This window comes from Antechinus flavipes, chromosome 2 (genome assembly GCF_016432865.1).
Source record: "Antechinus flavipes isolate AdamAnt ecotype Samford, QLD, Australia chromosome 2, AdamAnt_v2, whole genome shotgun sequence".
NCBI lineage: Eukaryota > Metazoa > Chordata > Mammalia > Dasyuromorphia > Dasyuridae > Antechinus > Antechinus flavipes.
In genome coordinates this window covers 82953036-82977593 of record NC_067399.1, presented here as the reverse complement: position 1 = coordinate 82977593, position 24558 = coordinate 82953036, and the positions used below count along the sequence as shown (strand labels likewise).

General features: G+C 35.7%; 1 protein-coding gene across 2 annotated transcripts in view; it reads left to right on the top strand.

The window, feature by feature from the left end:
• CDKL4 (cyclin dependent kinase like 4) overlaps positions 1-24558 on the top strand; it is a 60241-nt gene that overhangs the window by 10646 nt on the left and 25037 nt on the right. For both annotated transcript variants that reach the window (XM_051975154.1, XM_051975153.1), the window contains exons 2-6: positions 1887-2006; positions 8756-8974; positions 10867-10988; positions 19607-19679; positions 24411-24501. In XM_051975154.1, coding sequence (XP_051831114.1) covers positions 1959-2006; positions 8756-8974; positions 10867-10988; positions 19607-19679; positions 24411-24501 — 553 coding nt within the window. In that variant the 5' untranslated portion in view covers positions 1887-1958. The remainder of the gene's footprint in view (positions 1-1886; positions 2007-8755; positions 8975-10866; positions 10989-19606; positions 19680-24410; positions 24502-24558) is intronic.

Genomic DNA, 24558 nt, shown 5'->3' with positions numbered 1-24558 from the left:
ATGAAACAGGGCAGAAGCAAAACCTCTTTGTGCTACAAAATCGGAGCTCACCAATTCTTTTTTTTCCTTTTCTTGGTGAATGTCCACTCTTTAGCACTCTGATCCTGCCCATTTGCCCAGACTTTTAGGAGTACTTAATTCTCTTAAGAATCATCTGCCATAAATACCCCAGACTTTCATATATGTACATACAAGCCTAACCCCAGTTGATTTCCATTAACTAGCATAATTATCTGGCAGATTATTGCAGAAAGATTGGAAAAACTTGATAGAGTAAGACCAATTTGGATGCTGTTGCTGTTTTCAGGCAGAAAGGGATGTAGGTCTCAACTAGAAAGGCTGCTATAAGAGCATATGGGAAGGGATAGACTCAAGGGATAGATTCAATGGAAGAATGAAACAAAATAAAGTGACTTAGGAGAAATACGGGAGAGGAAGAGAATCAGAGACACTGAGAGAAACAGAGACAGAAGGGGGAAAGAGAGAGATGAAAAGGGGAAAGGAAGATGAAAAGGAAAAGGGAAAGATCAACAGGGAGAGGGAGGAATATGAGAGGAGGGAAAGCAAGAGGGAAAGAAAAAGAAAGAGAAAAGAGGAGTAATAGAGGAAGGGAGTGACAGACAGTGAAAGAGAGCAATCAAAGGTGCCTTGGAGGTTTGTTACAATCCTTATGTCTTCAATAAAGTTTTTCTCCAAGGGTGACTCCTTCATCATGTATTTTCTCTCTGAGTGATTTTCCTCGGTAATCTCATTTATTCTCACAGTTTCACAATCAATGAATCCAAAATCTATGATTCTGATTCTAACCACTTTCCTGAACCCAAAGCCTTAATCTCCTACTTCTTATTACCTTTCCAGCTTGGGTACACTTTACTCTTTCCTAAGCACTCCAGGATCTCTCTCTGTGGTCCACACAGACCAACTCCCTGTGCCTAGAATATTTTTCTTTTTTATCTCCACCTCTTATTTTTCCCTGCCTTCAAATCCTTCCTTCTTCAGGGGACTTTTCCAGTGCCCTCAACTGCTAGTGCCTTTTTCTTGCATATTACCTATCTCTACTCTGTCTATATTTTGTGTGTACTTAATAGAACAAAGTACTATTTTCATATTGTCTCCCTTATGAGATGTAAATTCTTTGAGTGCAGGGTTTTGTTTTTTGTTTTTGTTTTTGTTTTGGCTTTTTTCTTTTTATCCCCAGCACCCTGCTCAGCACATAATAAGGGATTAATAAATACTTGCTGACCTATTTACATGACACTTCCATTGGCATGTCCCACTGGTACTTCAAATTGAATGAGCACAAAATTTAGCCCAGTATTTTCTCCAGTGTTTTCTTTACTTTCCATTTGTTACATTTCTATCTGTAGTACTGTAATTCATCCCATTTTTCTTGTTACTTTGTTCTATTAATTGTCCCTCTGTAACATTTCTTCCCTCCTTTCTATTCCCACTATTTATCTCCCTAATTGGGCCCTCAATAGTGCTCCTCCATCCCAGAATCAATTGAACTAGTTTATTTAAAGATTTTCCCATTTCTCTTCTGTTCACATTCCTATAGTTACCTCTTAAGGTTGCCAGAATATTCTTTCTTATGGGTAGAAATGGTCATGTTATTCAATGACACCCTTGGTACCTTCCCTAATACCTCAGTACATCAATTAACATTTATTAATCATCTACTGTGGGCCAGCCATGATAGACACTTCCAGAATAAAGTTCAAACTCCTTCATTTTTGAACACTTAAACAGTAATGGAGAGTTCAATGCTTCATCAGCTAGCCTGTTGCATAACAGTTCTTCAAAATTTCTCCCTTTTATCCTTTTTTATTCTTCCTCTCTATTTAAGTTCTCCTTTGTCTTTTTCTTACACTAATCTTCCATGGCAGTTCACCATCAGAATTAACAAGAGAGCTACCAACCAGAATGACAAAAGATTGAGAAGCTCATATCTAACAAAGATGGAAGAGAAAGAGGACCTTGCGGTGACCAGCAAAGAGGAGGTAAAGGTATGTGTGTTGCCAGTGGTGCGTAATGACTTGTTAGTCTGGAAAATCTGGAAAAAGACATACACAAAAAGCACAGAAGGAGTTATAGAAAGAAAGAGGGCGATTTTGTTGCTCTCTTTTAAACTTACATAAATTTTAAAATAACTTTTAAATAAGAAGTTTATGGTTTATGGTTTCTTTTTCTTAATTGTTCTTGTTTGTATATTTGAATATGTGTAATTAAAAGTTGTATATGTCCAAAGTTCAGGCTAGTCTTCCTTCTGAAGAGGAAGATAAAAAGCCTAGAAGAAAGCTGTGTTACTCTTCTGGTTATCACATAAAATAAAAATTCCTTGAAAAAATAAAAGAAGAGATTCAAGGAGAAAACACAGAAAAAGAAGAAAAAAGAGAAGCTAGGTAAGGAATGTGGAAGAATGTGACAAATAAGGAAGTATAGGAAGGAAAAAAAATAGGAAGGGATAGAAGGCAAAGGAAATGAGCCATTGAATACTTGGAGCCATGCAACAAGGATGAGGTTCATCCCAGAGAGGGTGGAACTAGACCATCATGGAGAAAGGGGCTTTTTGGATCTTCAAAGAATGCCGATGAGGATTCCCAGGATATACCAAGAGAAAGATTATCCAATAGAATAGGAAGGACAAGTGGAACTGGCAGGTTATTGCCTGTTGAGGAATGCCCTACGCAACTTTTTGCCAATCTAATATAATCAACAGATAATTCTATAGCTTTCCTTGAAGTTATATCTCCAAGTTATGACAGAAAATCTGCTGAAATGACTTAAACCTGAGAGGACTATTTCTCAGTTCTAGTGATTCATAATGCAGACAAATGATATCATTGAAAGAAAGCAAGAAAGTAATACTAGAGATTTTAGAGGCCTGAATAAGAAACTGGAACTATTAGAGATACAAGTTAGGGTGCTATTTGATTTTAATCACTTCTGTTGATTGGCAGTAGAACTTTTAGAAGGAGAAAAAAAGATGTGAGAGCTGATGTCTGAGTCTAGATCTTGTCTAAGTATAGGATCTACATTTTTGGCTCACCACTTAAAATATCATTCTTGGCTAGTGATGTAGCACATTTCACAAGATCTGGTAAAAATATATTTATCTTGCAAACTTTATCAAGAAATTTTCAACTGAAAATTTAAGAGGAAAGAAAACTACCCATAAATATCTGCTAAAACAGTTATCATAAAGGATAACAGTTATATCCTAGGAATTCTTATCAATGAATCACAGGAAATGCTAACCAGAGAGATCCAACAATAAAACTCATGGCTTCAGATACAGTCACACAATTGTGATTTTCGTGCTACCTTCCTCATCAGATCCCACTCAATGGTTAGGATCCCGTAAGGATAACCCCTAGTTCCTGGCACTCTCTGGGCATATACTGCTAAAACTCTAGTCAGGGGCCCTCAAACTTTTTAAATAGGGGGCCAGTTCACTGTCCCTCAGACTGTTGGAGGGCCGGGCTATAGTAAAAACAAAAACTTTGTTTTGTGGGCCTTTAAATAAAGAAACTTCATAGCCCTGGGTGAGGGGGATAATCGTCCTCAGCTGCTGCATCTGGCCCGTAGCTTGAGGACCCCTGCATCTAGCACATAGGTCTTCACTACCGTTTATACTTTTCAGCAGTCATACAGGGACACAATTAGTTCAAAGCAAAGGCATTTACTAAATGCCATAGTTTTCATTTTTTAAAGTAGCAATAAATCATTCCCTATAAACCTTGGGCATATTCTTTCTCAAATACGCAGAGTATGTATGGGATGAGCAGACATAGATTATAAATCAAGGAATACATGTAGGAAACAAGACCAACCAGGGTACCCATGAGAAGAGACAGCTTGGGTCTCTGATGTTGCAGGGCTACTCTTAATGACATTGGTCTTATGGTCTGTACCAGACACTATTTCCCTGGATGTTGCTCTACTGATTGTTGATTGACTTTGCTTGACTAGTGTCCCCAGTAGTTCTAGCCTCTGACTTAGTTCACATCTTCACCTGGGGTGTGATAGGTCTCTTTTAATAAGCTCATTTCAAAAAAAATAAATAAATAACGCTGCTATCCCTACCTAGGAACAATGAAAGCTTCACTAGTTCTGTTTCTTTAGATTCTGGACTGAAGTCCCCTCTCTATATCTATGAAGATAAGAGATTCTTAGCTCCTGGTGCCAAATTATATGGAATGAACAGCAAGTTGTTCCTCTTAGCTTAAACTTTTCTTTTGACATCTGATCCTCTACAATTAGAAACTTCACTTAAACTCATGCTAATTATAGACAATTTCCAAATCTGGATCTCTGCAGATTAGGCCAAGTTGTGGCCATTTACTCAATAATTACCAAGGTTCAAGTTGTACAGTTTTTAAACTCTGGGTTTCCCTCACTCACTTATATATATGGGAAGACTGAGAAACAATTTATGTAGTGTATGGGAAGAGGGGCAGAAAAGGATTCTGCTCTGCCCCATTCCCAACCTTTTCATATGCAAATGTGGCAAATTGTAAATACACTCAGATAAAGGCATCAGACTTGGGAAATTAATAAGGTAAATCAATAAGGACTAGTATTTCTATAGTGCTTAACAAATATTATCTCATTTTATTTATTTATACAACAATCCTGGGAAGTAGTTGCCATTAGTATTCCCACTTTACAGATGAAGAAACTGAAACAGAGATTTGTCCAGGGTCACATAGCTAGAAGTTAGATTTGAATTCATGTCTTGCTGACTATCCACTGAATGCAAGAAAGCAAATTCATAGGAATTATTGAGAAAACTTCTGACTAGGATGTAGTTTCTTCAAAAGATACAAAAGAACAAGTAAAACAACTATAAATAGTCAGAAGATATACTCAGGGGAGGAAATTTAGGAACTGGAGTCAGGAAGCATGATAGAGAGGATTTGAATAAAGATTAAAGTGGAATGCTGTTATGGGAGTATCTTGCAGTTCACCTAGACAGAGTGGAAGAAAAAAGGCCATTTTGGGAAGCAGATCATCAACCTGGCAGAAACATACTGTAGTGAGGGATGGGGAGCCTTAATTATTCAGACATCTGCTCGATTTCCCCCACTGCCAAAGTAGCTGATAAATGCTTAGCTGTCTTAAGTATCATTTCAGATTTCAAAATTGGAATGAGTAACTAAGAGAGCACACTATTGGAAATAATTTTGACCAATAAAGATCTGGTTGATAAAGTAGACATTATGGAAGCAAGTTTTGGAAGAATGAGATCACTCCAAATAAGAATTAAATAGAGGACAGGAATAAAGCTCAACAGTGGAGTTTTGGGAATGGTAAATTTGTGTACTGAGACTTAGTGAACTACAATTTTGTAATGGAAGGAAACTTTAAAGAATGAAATTCTAATAAAACAAACTCAAACGCTTCCAATGATGATGAAAAGGGGGAACTATTTAAAGAGATCAAGAAGGAGAAGACAGGAAACTAATAAAACACTTTTAATACAACTTAGATTTTAATTTCAATAAACATTCGTTTAAATGTCTATTATGTGAAAGGCAGTATACAATTTAAATATACAAAGACAATATAAAGACTTCCCACTAAGGGGCTATCTACTGTTTAGGAATAGAACATGTATACAAATAAGCAAATACTAGACATTTGGAGGAGGGAACAGGCACCAACATCTGAGGAGAATCAGGGAAGGAAGATTTCACAAAAATGGTGGCAAAATACAAGCTTATATTCTTCTAACTCTCTCCTGTCCCCCAAACTCTTTATATCTTCCCTTTGGTTCCTGGAGTTTTTCACATGACAATGATGGGAGAATATACTCCAGCAAAAGACCATGTCCCTGGTAGCAACCCAGGATTTAAATGGGCCCCAGGGAGGAGCAAGCTGACCCTATAGAATTATCTCATATAGACAGAGCTATCCCAGACTGATTCCCACTATTATCTTATACAATCTGGAGGTTAAGTTATAGACATCAATTCCCAAAGCTATTTTGTATAAACTGGACAACCATGTCCACCTGGAGATTTATTGGCATACACAATTAGTATAGTTAGTATACCTTGTTCTGCATCCTTTCTCAATAAAAAGACTCACCTTTTTCTTTGTAAATTGCAAGTTCACTAGGAACTTTGGCCCTTTGTTAAAACATCATAATAAAGTGTTGTCTCTTGACCTGAAAGATGGTTTGAGTCTATAAATTCGCTGCAAATGACTCCCCACCTTCCTGACCTGAACCTTATCATGACTTGTTGGACCTTATCAACTATATATCCTCTTAATATACAAAGGGTATATTACATTTAGCATAGAACTTGGCGTCAGGAAAAATCAGGTTCAAATCTGACCTCAGAGACGCTGTTAGCTGTGTGACATAATAAATCTTGTAACTTCTCTATGCCCCTGTTTCCTCATCTGTAAAATGAGAAGGATGAACCTGATGGCTTCTAAAGGGTCTTCCAGTGCTAAAAACTATGATTCCTACTTTTTTGGTTCTTAAATATTTTTATTTTTCTCAAATTACATTTAAAACAATTTTTGAATTGAATTTTGAGTTCCAAATTCTCTCTCTTATTCCTATCCTCATTCCCAACCCCATTAAGAAAGCATATATGAAATTATAGAAAATATTTTCATAAGTTATGTTGTGAAAGAAAACATAGATTAGCTCCCTTAAAAAATCCTCAGAAAAAGTAAAGGAGAGAGAGAGAGAGAGAGAGAGAGAGAGACAGAGAGAGAGAGAGAGAGAGAGAGAGAGAGAGAGAGAGAGAGAGAGAGAGAGAGAGAGAGAGAGAGAGAAGAGAGAGAGAGAGGAGAGAGAGAGAGAGAGAGAAGAGAGAGAGAGAGAGAGAGAGAGAGAGAGAGAGAGAGAGAGAGAGAGAGAGAGAGGAAAGAGGAGGGGGAGGAAAGGGGAGGGGAGGGAGAGGAGGGGAGGGGAAGGGAGAGGGGAGGGGAGGGGAGGGGAAGGGAGGGGAGAAGAAAGGGAGGAGAGGGGGAAGGGAGGGGAGGAAAGGGGAGGGGAGGGGAGGAGATGGGGGAAGAGAAAGAGAATGCTTCAAAGTATATTCAGACACAATTCTTTCTCTGGGTATGGACAGAATTCTGTTTTACAGATGAGGACTCTGAGGCTGAGAGGCTAAGTAATTTACCCATGATTGCCCAGTTTCTAAGAGTATAAGGCAGGAACCAAAGTCAGGTCTTCCTGAAATTAAGTGTTCCAAACTGCTGTACTACCTAGCATATTTGTGCGTGTGTATGTGTGTGTGTGGGGGGGGGGGGAGAGGGAGGGGGCCTTGTAGCTCCATGTAAAATTTTTTTCCCCTTTCATTAAGAAAAAATATTTAGGTTGGCATTTCTGTACTCACATTTATTTTGAAGATTTGTAAATTATTTAAATTCTCTAGCACACTTCTTACCCTTACTCTTCACTCTCAATAGCTCAGAGGGCCAGACTCAAGATGGAGGGAAGTAGAATTGGGAAGAATAGAAAGTGTCCAATTTTTAGGTTAAAAGGTTTTAAAGGATAAGGATCTTTCTGTGAAGACCAATAAAACCGGGCAACAAGTAAAAATAACTATACCATCAATTTCTTTTCTTTTAAAAAAATTTTATACCTTTTTATTTTTCAAAATACATGTAAAATATAGTTTTCAACATTCACCCTCCCTCGCAAAACCCTGTGTTCCAGACTTTTCTACCTCTTTCCCTTCCTGTCCCTAGACACCAAGTAATCCAATATAGGTTAAACATGTACAATTCTTCTAAACATATTTCCACATTTATCATTCCACACAAGAAGAATCCAATCAACAGGGGGAAAATGAGAAAGGAAAAAACAAACAAGCAAACAACATCAACAACAACAAAGGTGAAAATGCTAAGTTGTGATCCACATTCAGCTTCCATTCTTCCTGGATGTGGATGGCTCTTTCCATTTCATTGTTGAAAAGAGCCAAGTCCATCTCAGTTGATCATCACATAATCTTGCTGTTGCCATGTATAAATGATCTCCCGGTTCTGCTCATTTCATTTAGCATCAGTTCTTGGTAAGTCTCTCCAGGCCTTTCTAAAATCATCTGCTGATCGTTTCTTATAGAACAGTAGGATTCCATTACATTTATATATATCACACCTTATTCAGCCACTCCTCAACTGATGGGTTGCCACTCAGTTTCCAGTTCCTTCCCAATACAAAAAGGGCTGCTACAAACATTTTTGCACATGTGGGTCCTTTTCTTTTTTTAATGATGTCTTTGGGCTACAGATCCAGTACAGACACTGCTGGATCAAAGGATATACACAGTTTGATAGATCTTTGGTTATAGTTTAAATTGCTCTCCAGAATGATTGGATGAGTTCACACCACCACCACCAATGTATTAGTGTTTCAGCTTTTCCTCATATCCTCCAATATTTATCATTATCTTTTCCTATAATCTTGGCCAATCTGATGGGTGATGGTCTTAATTTGTCTTTTTCTAATCAATAGTGATTTAGAGCATTTTTTCATATAACTAGGAAATGATTTTAATTTCTTCATCTGAAAATTGTTGATATCCTTTGTGTGTACTATTAATTTTTTAAAATGCAGTGTAAATACAAATCTATAGGGATAAACTTCAAAATAAAGCTGCAATGTTTTAAAATGAATAGATTGGGATATTTCTTTGACATTGGCATTCAGCTTATGTAAAAATTGTCACATAATACTGTCACATAAACCTAAATTTTAAAGAAAATATTAAAATTTATTTTTTAGGTGCAGCATAATCCACCAACACGTACTACTTTAGTTCATAATTCAAATATAATGGAAAAGTATGAAAAACTTGGTAAAATTGGAGAAGGATCTTATGGTGTTGTATTCAAGTGCAGAAATAAAAGCTCCGGACAAGTTGTGGCCATTAAAAAATTTGTGGAATCTGAGGATGATCCCATTGTTAAGAAGATAGCATTAAGAGAAATACGTTTATTGAAGGTAAGCAACTTTAAGTGCTCCAGAATGTCATAAAATTTCAGTGCATTTTACATGTAGTAAGTTGTTGAGTCTTGGAAATCCTTCTGTTAGCCATATATTTTCACTATATAGTAGTTTTCAATCATACATTCAGAGAAGCTTCATGGCATAATAGATGGAGTGCTGGCCTTAGGTTAAAGAAGAGCAAGATTCAAATCCTGCCTCTGACACTAATTGGCTGTGTGATTTTATACATACACACATGTGTATATATGTAAATATATGTTTGCACATATGTGTATATATATATAGACATATACATATACATTTGTTCTAGTGGGATTTAACTTGTTTGGATTCATATAATTTAGAAATACTGAACATAAACTTTTTAAAATTTGATCATTCAGTTTTAGAATAGGAAAGAGCCCTAGAGATAACCTAATCCAACTTCTTTATTTACAGCTGAGGAAACTGAGGCCCAGAGAAATGAAATGATTTTTGCATGGTCATATTGCTGAGTCTAGAACACCTTTTTTTTTTTCCCTGAATCCCAAGGCAGTGCCCTTTCTATTATACATTACTTCTCTGGTCCAATCTATACATGTTATGAAGTGTAACTCTTTGTCAGCCAGATCTTTAGCTTCTGGGTCAACAATAACTATTAAATTGTGGAACTATGTATAGAAAAATTGCACATATTTAATATATTGGATTATTTGCCATCTAAGGAAGGGAGTGGGGAGAAGGGAAGGAAAAAAACTTTGGAACACAAGGTTTTGCAAAGGTGAATGTTGAAAATTAATTATGCATATGTTTTGAAAATGAAAAGCTTTATAAAAAGAATAACTACTAAATATGCTAATATGACTACTAAATTAAAGAACTAAACAACTTTGCTGGTTTTTTAAAACTAAACTCATAAAACAGTGTTATTAATCACATTCCTTAAGGATTTTTCTCTTCTTAAAAGATTCTATTGAATATACTGAATTAATATTTAAAATATTTATTTTAATTTTACATTTAATATTTAAACATTTATTTTAATTTAAAATTTTAATATTTTGATATCAAATATTTAAATATTACATATTTCAAATAAGATTTTGTTTGCACATAATTTTTTAGCTAAGAAGTCTGTTTGTAAAACACCATACAGTAGTGTTATACTTAATTTTGGTACTTAATTTTTAAAAAATTATGCAGTGGGTACCACGTGGTGCACAGCTTCCTATGGCTCCCTTGAAAAATGTTCTTTGGCTTTAATCCTTTCTAGGGGTGTGGAATGAGGCCTTCTGATTCCAGTTCTGTACCATTGTCATTAATTCAAACTGAGCTCCCACAGCTCCCTATCCATTAAAGACCTTTCCTGGAGCTGCCAAAAGGAAGAGATGGCAAAGAAATGGCTGGACTCTTGCTGTCTGTTGTCATCTTAACTTTGTGCCGTGTTTGGATTCTGCACATTTTCCTGGATCCCCAAGTCTGAATTAGCTACTTCTTCCTAGAATTGGAAACTATTTAAATTATTTAATTATTGTATTTTTTTATATCTAGTACTTTTCTATCAGTTTTTTTTATCTCTCCTGTTGTCTATTTCCTTTAGCCAGGAGCCTTCTAGATAGTCATCAGGCACACTCACATGTCCCTGGATGGTTTTAGCCTATGATATTAAAAAAGTGATTCCTACATTAGTTGGAAAATTAGTCCCAATACCTTTTCAGATTCCTTCTAATTCCAAGGATCTCTGAATCTTATTTAGAGAAGGCTGTATAGAAACTATTGTATCTCAATGATCAGAAGAGTCAGAGAATGTTTAACAGGATAAGGGGGGCGTGTAGGAGATAATGTACTCAGAATAAACCGCCAGATAATGATTTTGTTCTTTTTCAATTCTTTCAATTCTTTTTCAGCAACTAAAGCATGCTAACCTTGTGAACCTCATTGAAGTGTTCCGAAGAAAGCGGAAAATGCACTTGGTTTTTGAATACTGTGATCATACACTTTTGAATGAGCTGGAGAGAAATCCAAATGGGTGAGTAATCTGCAAGCTTAAAACTTACAGGGCCAAATTTCTTTAATTGGATGTTGATTGAAGATGGCTTTCCTTTTCTCCATCCTGCACCTCCTCTTCCAATCACAAGGAAGAGTCTCAAAGAATAAAAATTAGGGGAAAAAGAACTGACCCTGGAACTAGGAAAATTTGGATTTAAGCCCCACCTATGATACATAAAGCATAACTTTAGTCTTATGCTAGGTGATTTTTTAAGAGTCATATTGTAGAGAAGGATGTCTTAACTCTCATTGACCAAGGGAAGTCCTTACCAAGAGCTCTCTTCTCAATGAATTTACAGGTCCAGTCTTCCTCTTTATCCTTAACATGTAGGAAAACAAATTTGCTTATGAGAAAAATCATATTATGCATAATAAAGCTAGATATAAATGTTTTTGGATTGTCAACATCTTGCCACTCCACTACTAAAGAGGATAATTACAATAATTATTTATATGGGACAGCTGGGTAGTACCAGATGTGGACTGAGGAATACTCATTTTCCTGGCTTTGGACACTTACTAGTAGTGTTACTCTAAATAAATCTTTTAACCCTATTTGCCTCAGTGTCCTCATCTGTCAAATGAGCTGGAGGAAGAAAAGGCAAACCACTCCTGTATCTTTGCCAAGAAAACCCCAAATGGGGTCAGAAAGAGTCAGACATGACCAAAATGACTGAACAAACAATATTTATATAATGCTACTTTGTGCCAGGTATTATGCTTTATAATTTTGTAATTATATAATTGATATAATTATATATAAAAATATATAATACTTTATAATTATTATCTCATTTGCTCCTCACAACAACCTTGGGAATTAGATGTATTATTATACCCATTTTACAGATAAGAAAACTGAGACAGAGGTTAAGTGACTTACCCAGGAACACACAGCTACTAAGTATGTCAGGCTGAATTTGAATTCAGTTTTTCATGACCACAGACCTAATACTCTAGCTACTACTATAGCACTGAACTGCCTCTTAAAAATAATAATATTATTTAAAAAGAATTCATATGTAACTTAAAATAGCTTAACATTATGGATATGTAGCCACTCTTTCATAGTTCTTTAGTCCCTATCAATGTATTTATCTTTTCTAGTCAGCCAGAAAACACAATTAATTTAAATCAAATCATCGTAAGAAAAGTAGTAAAGAAAGATCTCAATTCTTCCCCACCCAAGTCCAGTATACCTATGTCATCATTGGGAAGAACGACACATGGTGGGAATGTGTGGAGAGGCATATATGTAGTGAACATTTGTGATCCATGAACATGTATGAAAGGGAAACTCATACTTCCAGCATTATGAGGCACCTGCCTTCTTGCTGTCATGCAGTTTCATCTTGCCTATAATCTCTGCCAAGTGATGCATAGCTTCTGCTGGACATTTTTCACCACTGATCTCATACTGCAATCACTGCCAATCTCTAATGGGTAGGTGGGGGTAGAGTTATTTCCTGCTTCCCTCTTCTCAGATCAGGTGCTAATTCATTGGAAGAGTAGATTCTGCTATAGTGCATTTGGAATCCCAGAGTTTTCTTGCTAAGGTTCCTTAAGAGAAAAAAGAAAGCAGAAACTTTAACATACCCAGTCATCTCACCAGAGAACAAAGTTTCTGGAGGATGGAGAAGATGGGGAAACTTTCCAATTTTTATGTTTTTTCCATCTCTGAGCCTTGTCTGGAATGGACATTTCTCTTGCAAAAGGAAAAAATACCAAACTCTTATTGCACATAAGTTAAACCCTCAAGTTTAAGTCTATTTTTAAAATAAAAACTCTATTTCTTAGTCAAAATAGGAAGGAAACAAATCTCTGAGCAAGGAAGACCTAATTCAAGTTCTTCCCTTTACATATACTGGCAGTGTGACCCTAGGTAGGTAATTACCTTAGGACTCTAGGCAAGTCTCTAAGCCTATAACTTGAGAAGAGGCTGATGTGCATTTTCTCAAGAGAACAGAGATTTATTCACTTAAGAGTTGCTTATAATAGGTCTATGCCCTATTCCCTGTATCTCATTCCCTGTATCTCAGTCAATGAAAACAGTGTCTCTTTTAGAGACTACTTTTTTGATAAAAGACGATCAGAAAGTCTAGGCTGCTCCCTATTTAGTTTCTAATCAGTACACATTTTGGTGGCTACCTGCCCAACATAATACCAAGGATTCTCTAGGGCTCTGCATACCTCATATTTTCAGTCTCAGAACTTCTTTGCTCTCTTATGTAAGTGAATAAGGTGGGGAAAAGTTTTGAAGCAAAAATAAACTCAAATGCCCATTGTGTGTATATCTTTCCTTACCCAGTCGTGGCTTTCCAAGGTTTATGTGCTAACCAATCTTTTCCAAGCTCCCCATACATCATATGTGTCTGGTCTGACTGACCCAACCTCTGGGTTGGAGCTGAAGAATAGGACCTGGGATGGGGGAAGGAGGAGGAGAGAAGTAGCCAATCTCAGGGTTAGGAGACTAAAAGTCTCAGCCATAGATACAGAGAAAGACCTTTAAAACTGAATATTAAAAAAGACACTATCTGCATCCAGAGAAAGAACTGATAAATAGAAGTATGTATAGAAAGATTTTGTATTTTTGTCTAATGGTAGTTATCTCTAGGTGGGGGGGAAGGGAAGATGGAAAAAGAAATATACATGATAACTTTATTATATATTTAAAAGGAATAACAAGTTGTATATAACAGATTTGCATAAAAGATTCTGAATGAAATCAAATGAATTCTGTTATAGAAATGCTAGTTTTTTCTATAAATTAAAAATAAAATAAATTTTTAAAATTTCCTAAGGTGAATATTTGGAGTAGCAGTGAGTTCAAATAGCAGCCAACATCTGAGAAAGGTTTAGGTTAAATCACTGTCTCTATCCAACGCCATTGTCGAAGAGATCTGTGCTGGGTAACATGATCAGTGGGATTTTTAGTTAAGTTCAAAATCAGAAGTAATAAGTCAGCAGGGAAGTGATACACAGAGGACAGGGTCAAAGCTAGATGGTCCTGAGGATACAAATCTGTTGGCAATACTGATTCAGCCTGATGGAATGAATCGTCATTAGTTTTTCTCCCTCTTGCATTTTATTGAACTGTTATGGCCAAAAAAGAGACTTGGTATGTGTCCTTGGGAAGTCACTTAGTTCTTCCTCATCACTTCTTGATCTGTAAAATAAAGGAGGTCTTTTTTTTCCCCTCTTTCATTTTTCTCTTTCAAAGTTATTGTTCTGTCTCATCTGATTCTTTGTGGTTCCATTCAGGTTTGTTTGTGGTTTGGTTTGGTTTTGTATTGTTTTGGCAAAGATACTGGAATGGTTTGGTTTTTTCTTGTCCAGCTCACTTGACTTGCCCAGGGTCACACAGCTAGTGTCTGAGTTCAAATTTGAACTCACAGAGTCTACCTGACTTCTGACTAAGCGCACTATGCATTATCTTTCAGAAGGGGAAGCAACAAAGATATGCAATATTTTAAATATAATGTGTTTGTTTGGGTTCTTTGGGGAAAAATCCTTAAGGATTTTTCATTGCATTTTAAGTGACTATCTTTACGTAATTGCACAATCCTTGTATCTATGAATCCTGTAATAATTTTGGATTACATTAGCTTATTTAGGCAAAACCAACAGGGGGAAATTAAAGGAGAAAAAACATGGGTAGTCACAAGGTAAGGAATAAGCAAGCCCACATGTTCTCTGGATATCCTCTTAATATCAAGGGACAGTTAGAAAGGTCTCCAGAACATTGAGTGGGTTCCAAGATGAGAATGGGACAAATATTGCATAGGGTGGATTGGGGCAGGCATGGGTGGGCCACAATTTGTGTCAATGGATGGAATATTCCCAGTGATGAACTCACAGATTCATTTCAAGATTTAAGACAAGGTAAAACAGAAAGAATCCAAAAGAAGGGTCTCTGTGAAAATTAGAATATTCTGTTTCTGGATTTGATTTTTTTAAATCAAAGACATACCTCTTACTCCTCTAATACTCAGCCTTCTGCTTACTGGAGATATATCCACCCCTCTTCCCGTCTCTGTTTGGAGCCCCTATTGTTCAGTCCCATGATTCCCTATCAGTACAACTTGAGTCATTGCCCCTTTCCTTTCTTCCTTTTCATCCACTCTGCCAGAACCCAAGGTATTTTCCTGCTCTCTGATAATCAGAATGATTTTCTGGTGAATGTTCAATTATCTATAGCTGTTTTCCCATGAGGATTTCAAGAAGATTAGATTTTTGAATAAGGCATTTATTAACTTTGTGACTTTGAACAAGTTGCTTAAGCCTTAGTTTTCTCATCTGTGAAATAAGGATGATAAATATGCCTACTTCATAGGATTGATGTAAGGATTACATCAGGTACCATGTAAAGTGCTTTGTAAATCTTAAAGTGCTATGTCAGTGCTAGTCTCTCTTGTTATTATTTGAAGTTGAATTAAAAAGTATTACTGTAATTAGTAATAGTCAGTCATGGCATTGGATGATGTTCCTCTTCTGCAGCGGTATGTTGGTAAACTTAAAACAACCAGCTCTTCTAAATGCATAACAACCAGATCTTCCAAAAAAAAAAAAAAAAACAAAATAAAAACACAAAATACACATGCTCACTTTTAAGTTTAATCTACATTTTAACATTTTTCATCACTTTCTTAAGTTTAGGTAGTCAACAGAACAATAAATCAGGCTCTGAGTTATTGTGTTTGCTGATTTCAGAGGTGTAAGATGCTCATCTGAAAATTTTATAGTTGGCTCTCAAGAGCTAGTGTGAGCTGTGTTCAGCAGACCTCTATTGTAGTGTTCTTCTTTTCTAAAATATAATGTTTCTCTGGGAGTAGATTTCTTATGGGGGCTTCTGGAGGCAGCCTTAGTTCCAGTTAAATAAAATCACCTCAAATGCAGTCCTTTATTGTCTCTTCCAAAGTAGCCTGGTAAGCTTTCCTTGGTTCCGAAAGCTCTTGTTGCCGGTCCTTTGCCTCTGCCAGCTTCAGTCTCCAGCTCTCTCTGAATCTCCATTTCTCCCCGACTGCAGTCTCTGGTTTCTCAATCTTCTCAACTGACTCCTGGTTGAGGCTTCAAGAGCTTCTTATATATGATCTCTTAAAGGTGTGAACTCAAAGGTTGACTCATCCTCTGAGAGTGGGATTGTGGGAACTGTGACTTGTGAATCTCCTCCGCTGAATTTGTGAATCTCATACTGAATCCTGACTTGTGAATCTCGAATGCTAATGTGTGAATTAATGTGTGAATTCTTAAAGGTGTGAAAAGTGTGAACTCTGAACTAGAGAACTACTAAGCACGATGCTAAAATTAGACAACTGACTTATCACTTTGTAAGAACCCTAACACTCTATCCTTTTGGCAATAGGACCTTACCCTGAAGGATCTTAATGAAGGAGAGAATGGTGTAATGATAGAAACACAAGCCTGGGAGATCTGAATCTGACTTTGCTTAACTGTGTGACTTAGGGAAAACCATTGAGAACCTTGGTTTCCTCATCCAAGAAGGGAAAATGAGGGAAGTGATTGTTGTTTAGTCACTCAGTAAAATATGACTCTTCCTGACCTTATGGATGATAGCATGCCAGGCCCTTCCATACTCCACTATTTCTCAAAAGTCTATCCAAGTTCATGTTCATTGTTTCTATGACACTATCATTCATCTCATCTTCTGCCAACTGCTTCCCTTTTTGCCTTCAGTCATGTCCAATTTCAGATGATTTTTACATTGAGTCCTGTCTTCTCATCATGTGGCCGTATTTAAACTGAACTTTAGAATAGCCTGAATTCATGTCTTCACATATTTTCTGATCTGATCTCCTTACTGTTGACAAGACTCTCAAAAGTATTCTCTCACAACAGAATTCAAAAGCATCAATTCTGCGGCACTCAGCTTTCCTCATAGTTCAGCTTTCCCAACCATTCACCACAGCTTTGACTATAAGGAACTTGGTTGGCAAGATGATGTTGCTGCTTTTTGGTATACTGTCCAGATTTTTCCTGGTTTTCTTTCTGAGAAAAAAGTACCTTTTAATTTCATGGCTGCAGTGACTATCTGCAGTGATCTTTGAGTCCAAGAATATAAAATCTGACACTGTTTCCATGACTTCCCATGTCCCTTACAAATTCTTACCATTTTCTGATTCTATGAATATATTGGTAACATTCTCTGTTCCTACTAAAAGCTATCAAACAATAACTAACCAGCTTCTCCCAAAGACAAGAGACAGGCCCAAAGGGCCTCTGCATGCAAGGACTTAATCTAAATTCACTTTTTATTGTTTCTTGAGCTTCATCGAGTAGATCTTTAAGTATTTATCTTCACAAAAATTATTGATTTCAAGTGCTATAGTTTAAAGAAATAACTCTAATAAACAAGTCATATTTAAAGTGAATTAATTTCAAATTGTAAGACTTTTTTGAAGTATGTTAAGTAGAAGCTAAACTCTCAACATGGTCTATTTTTCCACAGCTCTTTATTACAAGTAATTTTTACTTGTCTTTGCCTTTCTGCATTTTATTGTTAAGTTTTTCTGCCCTAATGCATGGTCAATTTTTGTGTCAGTGCCATGTGACACTGAGAAAAGGTTTATTCCTTTTTATGCCCATTCAATTTTCTCTAAAAGTCTATCATACCTAACTTTAAAAAAATTCTATTCACCTCCTTTACTTTTTTCTTGTTTATTTTGTGGTTAGATTTATCTAGTTCTGAAAGAAGGAGGTTGAAATTCTCCCGCCATAAAGGTAGCTAAGTGGTGCGTGCAGTGGATAGACCCCCAACCCTGAAGTCAGGAGGACCGGAGTTCAAATCTAGCCTCAGACTCAACACTTCCTATCTAGGTAACTCTGGACAAGTCACTTAACCTTGATTGTCTCAGAAGAAAAAAAATTCCCCAACTAGTATAGTTTTTCTGTCTATTTCTTCTTGCAACTCACTTAACTTCTCTTCTAAGAATCTGGATGCTACACAATTTGGTGCACATATGTTTAATGTTGATAATTCTTCATTATCTTATGGTGTCCTTCAGCAAGATATAGTTTCCTTCCTTATCTCTTTTAACTAGATCTATTTTTGCTTTTGCTTGATCTGAGATAAGGATGACTACCCTTGTTTGTTTGTTTTTTAATTTCAGCCAAAACATAATAGAATCTGCTCCAGTCTTTTACCTTTACTCTATTTCCCTCTGCTTTAAATGTGTTTCTTATAAACAACATATTGTAGGATTCTGGCTTTTAATCCAGTCTACTATCTGCTTCTGTTTTATGGGAGAGTCCATTCTGTTCACATTCACAATTAGAATTTCTAATTCTGTTTTTCCTGCCATCCTGTTTTTCCCAAGTTATACTTTCCCTCTCCTTTCACTCTTTCCCTCCTCACCAGTGTATATGGCTTATGACCACCACCTCCCTCTATCTGCCCGCCCCCTTTTCAGTCCCCGCCTTTCTTGTGCTTTCCCCCTTTTACTTCTGTCCTCCCTTCTATTAGTCTCCCTTTTTCCTTTCCCTTTTTACCTTCTACTATTCTAAAAGGTGAGATAAATTTATATACTAAACTAAGTATATATATTCCTTCTTAAGCCAAATCTGATGAGATTAAGGTCTAAAATGCTCGCCCTCCTCCCTTCTTTCCCTCAAGTATAATAGGTTTTGTGTGCCTCTTCACATGGTGTAATTTACCTCATTTTACCTTCACTTTCTTCTTCAAGTACAAGCCCTTTCCACCTCAATTTCTTTTTTTATATCATCACATTAAAGTCAAGTTATAATTTCATTCTCTAAGTATATCCCTTCTAACTACTCTGCCAAAGATACAGTTCTCATGAGTTATACATATCTCCTTCCCATATAGGGATGTAAACATTTTAAACTTTAAAAATGTTGCTTTTTCTTCCATTTACTTTTTTATGCTTCTCTTGAGTCTTATATTTGGAGATCAAATTTTCTATTCAGCTCTGGCTTTTTCATCAGAATGATTGAAAATCCTCTATTTCATTGAATATCCATCTTTCCCTCTTAATTCTGCTGTATAGTTGATTCTTAGATAATAATACAAGTACTTTTGCCTTCTGGAATATCATATCCCAGCCCTACAATCCTTTTATTTGCTAGGTCTTGGGGGTAAACCTGATTGTGGTTCCTTTATATTTGAATTGTTTATTTCTGGTTGCTTGCAACATTTTCTCCTTGATCTCATAATTCTGGAATTTAGCAACAATATTCCTTGGTAAACTCTCAACATAGAAGAAAAGCACTGATAGAATTAACATTCATAAATTAAATAAAAATGGAATTATAAGCAGGTTGTCATCTGTCTTTTGAATTTTCACATCAGTGGAGAATCAGTATTAAGAAAATGACACTTGGGGCAGCTAGTTGGTGCAGTGGATACAGCATCAGCCCTGAAGTTAGGAGAACCCGAATTCAAATCTGGCCTCAGATACTTAATACTTCCTTGCTGTATGACCCTCGGCAAGTCACTTAAACCCAATTGCCTCAGAAAAAAAAAGAAAAGAAAATGGACACTTGCATAGAAAGTTACACTCAATATTTATTAAATAATATTTTCCTGTATTAATTTTTTCTTATTTTCCTTTTATTTTTAAGAGTTGCTGACCGTATGCTCAAAAGTGTTTTGTGGCAAACACTTCAAGCTCTCAGTTTCTGCCACAAACATAATGTAAGTTATTTATTAATTTCTTGTGAATTATTATCTTAACAGTTAATGACTACTACATATTTTATATAGTCACTGGGTTACTGTTAAGATGGTTCTCAAATTAGTTTGGTAGATTTGTTCGGGAAGTTCTTCATGTAATCAAATGTTGCTCTCCTTTTTAACCCCTTCTGACCTTTGCAGCTGATGCTAAGACAAGAATAGAACTCACAGTGTGGTCATTTTGGGGCCTTACGGAAAGTGACTCTCTAGAGAAAGACTCTAGAGAGAGTAATAGCCTCAGATCTCTGAAGTTTCTGGAGAATGAGTGAATGGAGTACCAAATTTCCATGGAATGAAAAGGGCTTCTCCTAAAAATCAGTGATATTTTTGGCCATACAAATTTGCAACCTTTATTTTACATTAATAAAACATATGGGGAATTTTGTTCACAAAATCTACGATTGTATTCTTTCTTAATATCTAGACTTGCACCCTCAGATACTGCTCTACAAAAGATGACACTGAATTGAATTAACATCTCTTTTCCTTCTAATAAGCTCTCATGCAGCTAATGCTATTTATTATATGCAGCTGGAGTTTAATGGCCAATTATACAATTCTTTTAATATTGTGGTTTTCACAGTTATGCATCTTTTCTCATTAAATAAGGAGACACCTCATTGCTGAGTCACCTGAATATGACCCTGTTGGGACAGAATATCTGAACCTAGAAAGAATTCCAGTGGAACTGGCATCATTTCTTTGCTCTAAGCAACTTCCGTTTGCTCAGATTATTATTTTTTAAGTCTTGGGTTTGAAAACACCTAATTTCATACCTCCTTCTAAAAATGGATAATTTTTCAGACATTCTTCCTTCTTCTAAGATGAAAATCACTCCTGAATTCTGGTTTTCCAGTGCTCCAATACTATGGTAAGATTTTGTGCATTTTATAAAATATTTTATAGTCATTTTATTAGTTAGCCTATATATATATATATAATAGATAAAAATAGTGTCTAAACCATCATATACTGATATAAGCTTTAGCTCTTTGAACAGAAGTTCTAAAATCTCTTTGTTCTCTTTGTTTTCAAGTGAGCCGGCAATCCTGTTATTCTCAGAGGACAGAGCCACTGCTGAACTGATCCAGTGGCCTTGATGAAGATTTCAACAGCAGCTGGAATCCGCTATGACAACCCTTACATCTCCAGTATCTGGGTCTTAGCTAAAGCTGTGAGGGTCAATATATGGTCACACAAATCCACATTGACTTGACGCTAACATGAGAAGAAAGAAAATGTCTTGCTGGTGCTATTTTCTCAAAAATACACTGAGATTTCTGCATCCGGGAACAGAGTAGTTTGAGATATGGATAAAAAAGATATTCTTCCCCCAGTTATAAATATATATAAAATCTTTGTTTTTTACTTGGAGGTTTTTGGAATTGGTCCTTGATAATAAGAATTAAGTTAAAGATGAACCAAACACCTCCTTTGATTCCTGTGACTTTATAAAAATGTGATTTTACAAAAACCCCCATAACCTGACATCAATGGTGTTAAAAGCTTTTGTATCAAATGAAATTTTATTAAAATGCTTTTGCTACATTTATCCCTGTGTTTTTTATTCTTCAGTAGAAAATAAACTAGCTATAAGTGGGAGAAGCACTTCATAAAGAGAGTTTGCTTTGTTTGTGGAATTGAGTATATGTTTAAATATTTCAATATTAAGGGCAGCTGGGGCAGCTAGGTGGCACAGTGGATGGAGTCAGGAGAACCTGAGTTCAGATCCAGCATCAGATACTTGATACTTAACTAATTGTGTGACATTGGGTATGTCACCTAACCCCAACTGCCTCGGGCCCTCTCCCCCAAAATATATATACACCTATATAAAACATATAAATATATAGTAAGAGCAGCTAGGTAGTGGAATGGATAGAGTGTGGGGTTTGGAGTCAGAAAGACTCATCTTCCTGAGTTCAAATCTGGCCCTCAGATACCTTACAAGCTGTGTGATCGTGAGCAAGTCACTTAAATTTCTTTGCCTCAGTTTCCTCATTTGTAAAATGAACTGGAGAAGGAAATGAAAAACCACTCCAGTATTTTTGCCAAGAAAATCCCAAATGGGATCATGATGAAATGAATGAGCAACAATAACATCAGTTTCAACAGTGATCCAATTGTGTTTGTGTTCTGCTTTCTCTAGTTCTCTCAAACCATCTTGGTGCTACTGCAGTCTTACCTCTTTTTATTATTTCCCTGCTGTTCTGCCTTATGATTTATCTCCACTATCAAACATATCTGTATATTTCTGTGAATAATAATAATACACTTATAATAGTACTTTAAGGCTACAAAGTATTTTCATATATTAGATAATTTGATTTTCACAACAATTTCATAAGGTAGTTAATTATTATTATTATAGTAATTATCTCATAGCTTGGAAAATGAAGGTTCTTAGAGGTAAAAATGGCTTATCCAAAGTCACATTGCAACCAGTTCTCCCTACCCCTGACCCCTTAATGCAAAGCCACTGCCTTTCTACTGTACTCTGATAATTATTAACATTAGAAAGATAGGGATTTAAGAATACCTGAAAAGACCAAGTATCATCATTAGATGATGTAAGTTGGCTTTATCCATAAGATAAAGAAAATGTAAATAGGATAAAAATGTTTATTTCAAAATTCTGATAAATTTTTTGTATCCATTTGCACACCTGGTAGCCACATCAGTAGTTTACTGACATATGCATATTATAGTTTAAAGAGATTTTAAAATTTTTTCTAATGCCTTTGCATTAGATTTTGGAAGATGGGATGCAGAGCTTTTTGAACAAACCAACGTCTGTTAAATATGTTCATTTGCCTGTTGATGCTATATGTTTGGGCATATAGCTTTTCAGATATGATTTCAGACTTGTGCAAAACATAACGTTGTTTTAATTTGAATATACCATGTAACCAGTAGCTACGTCGTGTAGTAGATAGAGAGCTGGATTTGGAGTCAGGAATACGAATTCAAATCCAACCTCAGACACATTAGTTGCATGAGACATTTTAGCCTCTGTATGCCTCAATTTCCTCATCTATAAAAAGGGGATCATGATAACACTTACCTCTTAGGGTTGCTTTGGAAATCAGATGAAATTGTGTCTGTAAAGCTCTTTGCAAATCTTGAAGTGTTATATAAATGACAGCTATTAATATTTTTTGTTATTGTCATTATTGCTATTATTATTATTATTCAGGTTCTATTTCTTTACTTATCTATCTGAAGATTATATGAAAAAGCTATTTCTGCATATAAAAAATAATCATCTGTATTCCTTCATAATTTAATAATGCAATTTTACGAATATTAATAGATGAAATTCTCTTTTCTCCCCCTTGGGTCTTCAGAGTTAGAAAGAGCTTGGCAGTGCTTGCTGTTTAATTAAAATAAGAGCTTCTATTATTATTAACACTTCTTATGATCAAAAATAAATGACAAGGTTGGGAAAATTTTTTTTTTTTCCCTTTCACTCCAGGATGACTCTTAGAAAAAAAAAAAAGCAAAATACTTTCAGGAAGAAAAATTATCTCCCTTAGAGATTATTTAAAGGGATCAATAGAATTATAAAGTAGAAGAATAACTAATTTCTATTAAACTGAATAATTTGAATCTCAGATTTTGTCATATCCATACACAGATATAACATACATCTCATAAAGCTATCATGAACTTAAATGAAATAATCCATGTTACAATGTTTTGAAAATTACAAATACAAATGTAAGGGGTTTTGTGATATTTTTACATCTGGCTCTTACTTGCTATACTTAACATAGTGTCTTGAATATCACAGATATAATCTTTTTTGAATGTTAAATAAATTCATGGAAATAAAATGGAAAGGTAATCTGAAAGTGGGATTTGTACTTATTTCTTTCCTATCCCTTGCCCCGCAGTAGTTATTCACTAAATGCTGATTGACTCTTGACCAACAGAGTACTTCATTCAGAGTAATTATTGCAAAGCAAGTAGCTGCTCTTCAGAAGATAAGGCCCCATAATAGGATGAGAAAGTATGGCCCACTTTTTCCCAGAATAAATTTCTATATTGCTGCAGGAGACTCCTACTTTTGCTGTTCTAGTTATTTTATCTATAAATTCCTTGAGGGAAGGACTATCTTGGCTTTTTTTTTTTAATCCCCAGTGCCAGGCACATATTAAATGCTTAATAAATGTTGATTAATTGATTAATTGACATATCACCTGATAAAACCAGGTAGCCACTGAGTAAGTTTTGTGTTATAAGTACATTTTTTGTGATGTAGTGTTTTTTTCCAAATTACTTTGGCCAAATCAGAAACATATGCCATATTCACCCTATGCCAGAAGAGAAGTCCAATTTTTAAGTGTACAAGGACTTAGCCAAATGGGTAAGCATTTAGTCAGTAAATCACCTTTTATCATATACTTCAGTGTTCATTTCTTAATAGTAAAGCTAAGAGCACTTTGTATAACTGTCACCTCTAAAGAGTAACTTTGGTTACAGCAACCAAGCAGCATTCTGGGTTTTTTCTTCTTGTCAGCAAGGACAAAATATCCAGGATTATATTTCCTTAGGACAAAGGAGTGAAACATTTCTTTGTTTTTTTTTCTTCATTGGAGACTTGGTTCATCCATTATTGGAAATTCCCAAATGATATTTACCAAGTCTTACTTTAACTCATTCAGAAGATAATGAGATCTCTTCTTACAGTGTATTCACAGGGATGTAAAACCTGAAAACATTCTGATAACAAAACAAGGGATGATCAAGATCTGTGACTTTGGATTTGCTCGACTTCTGAGTAAGTAGTGATATCTTTATATTAAAATCTCCTATTCAGGCAGTTACATGATAAGAT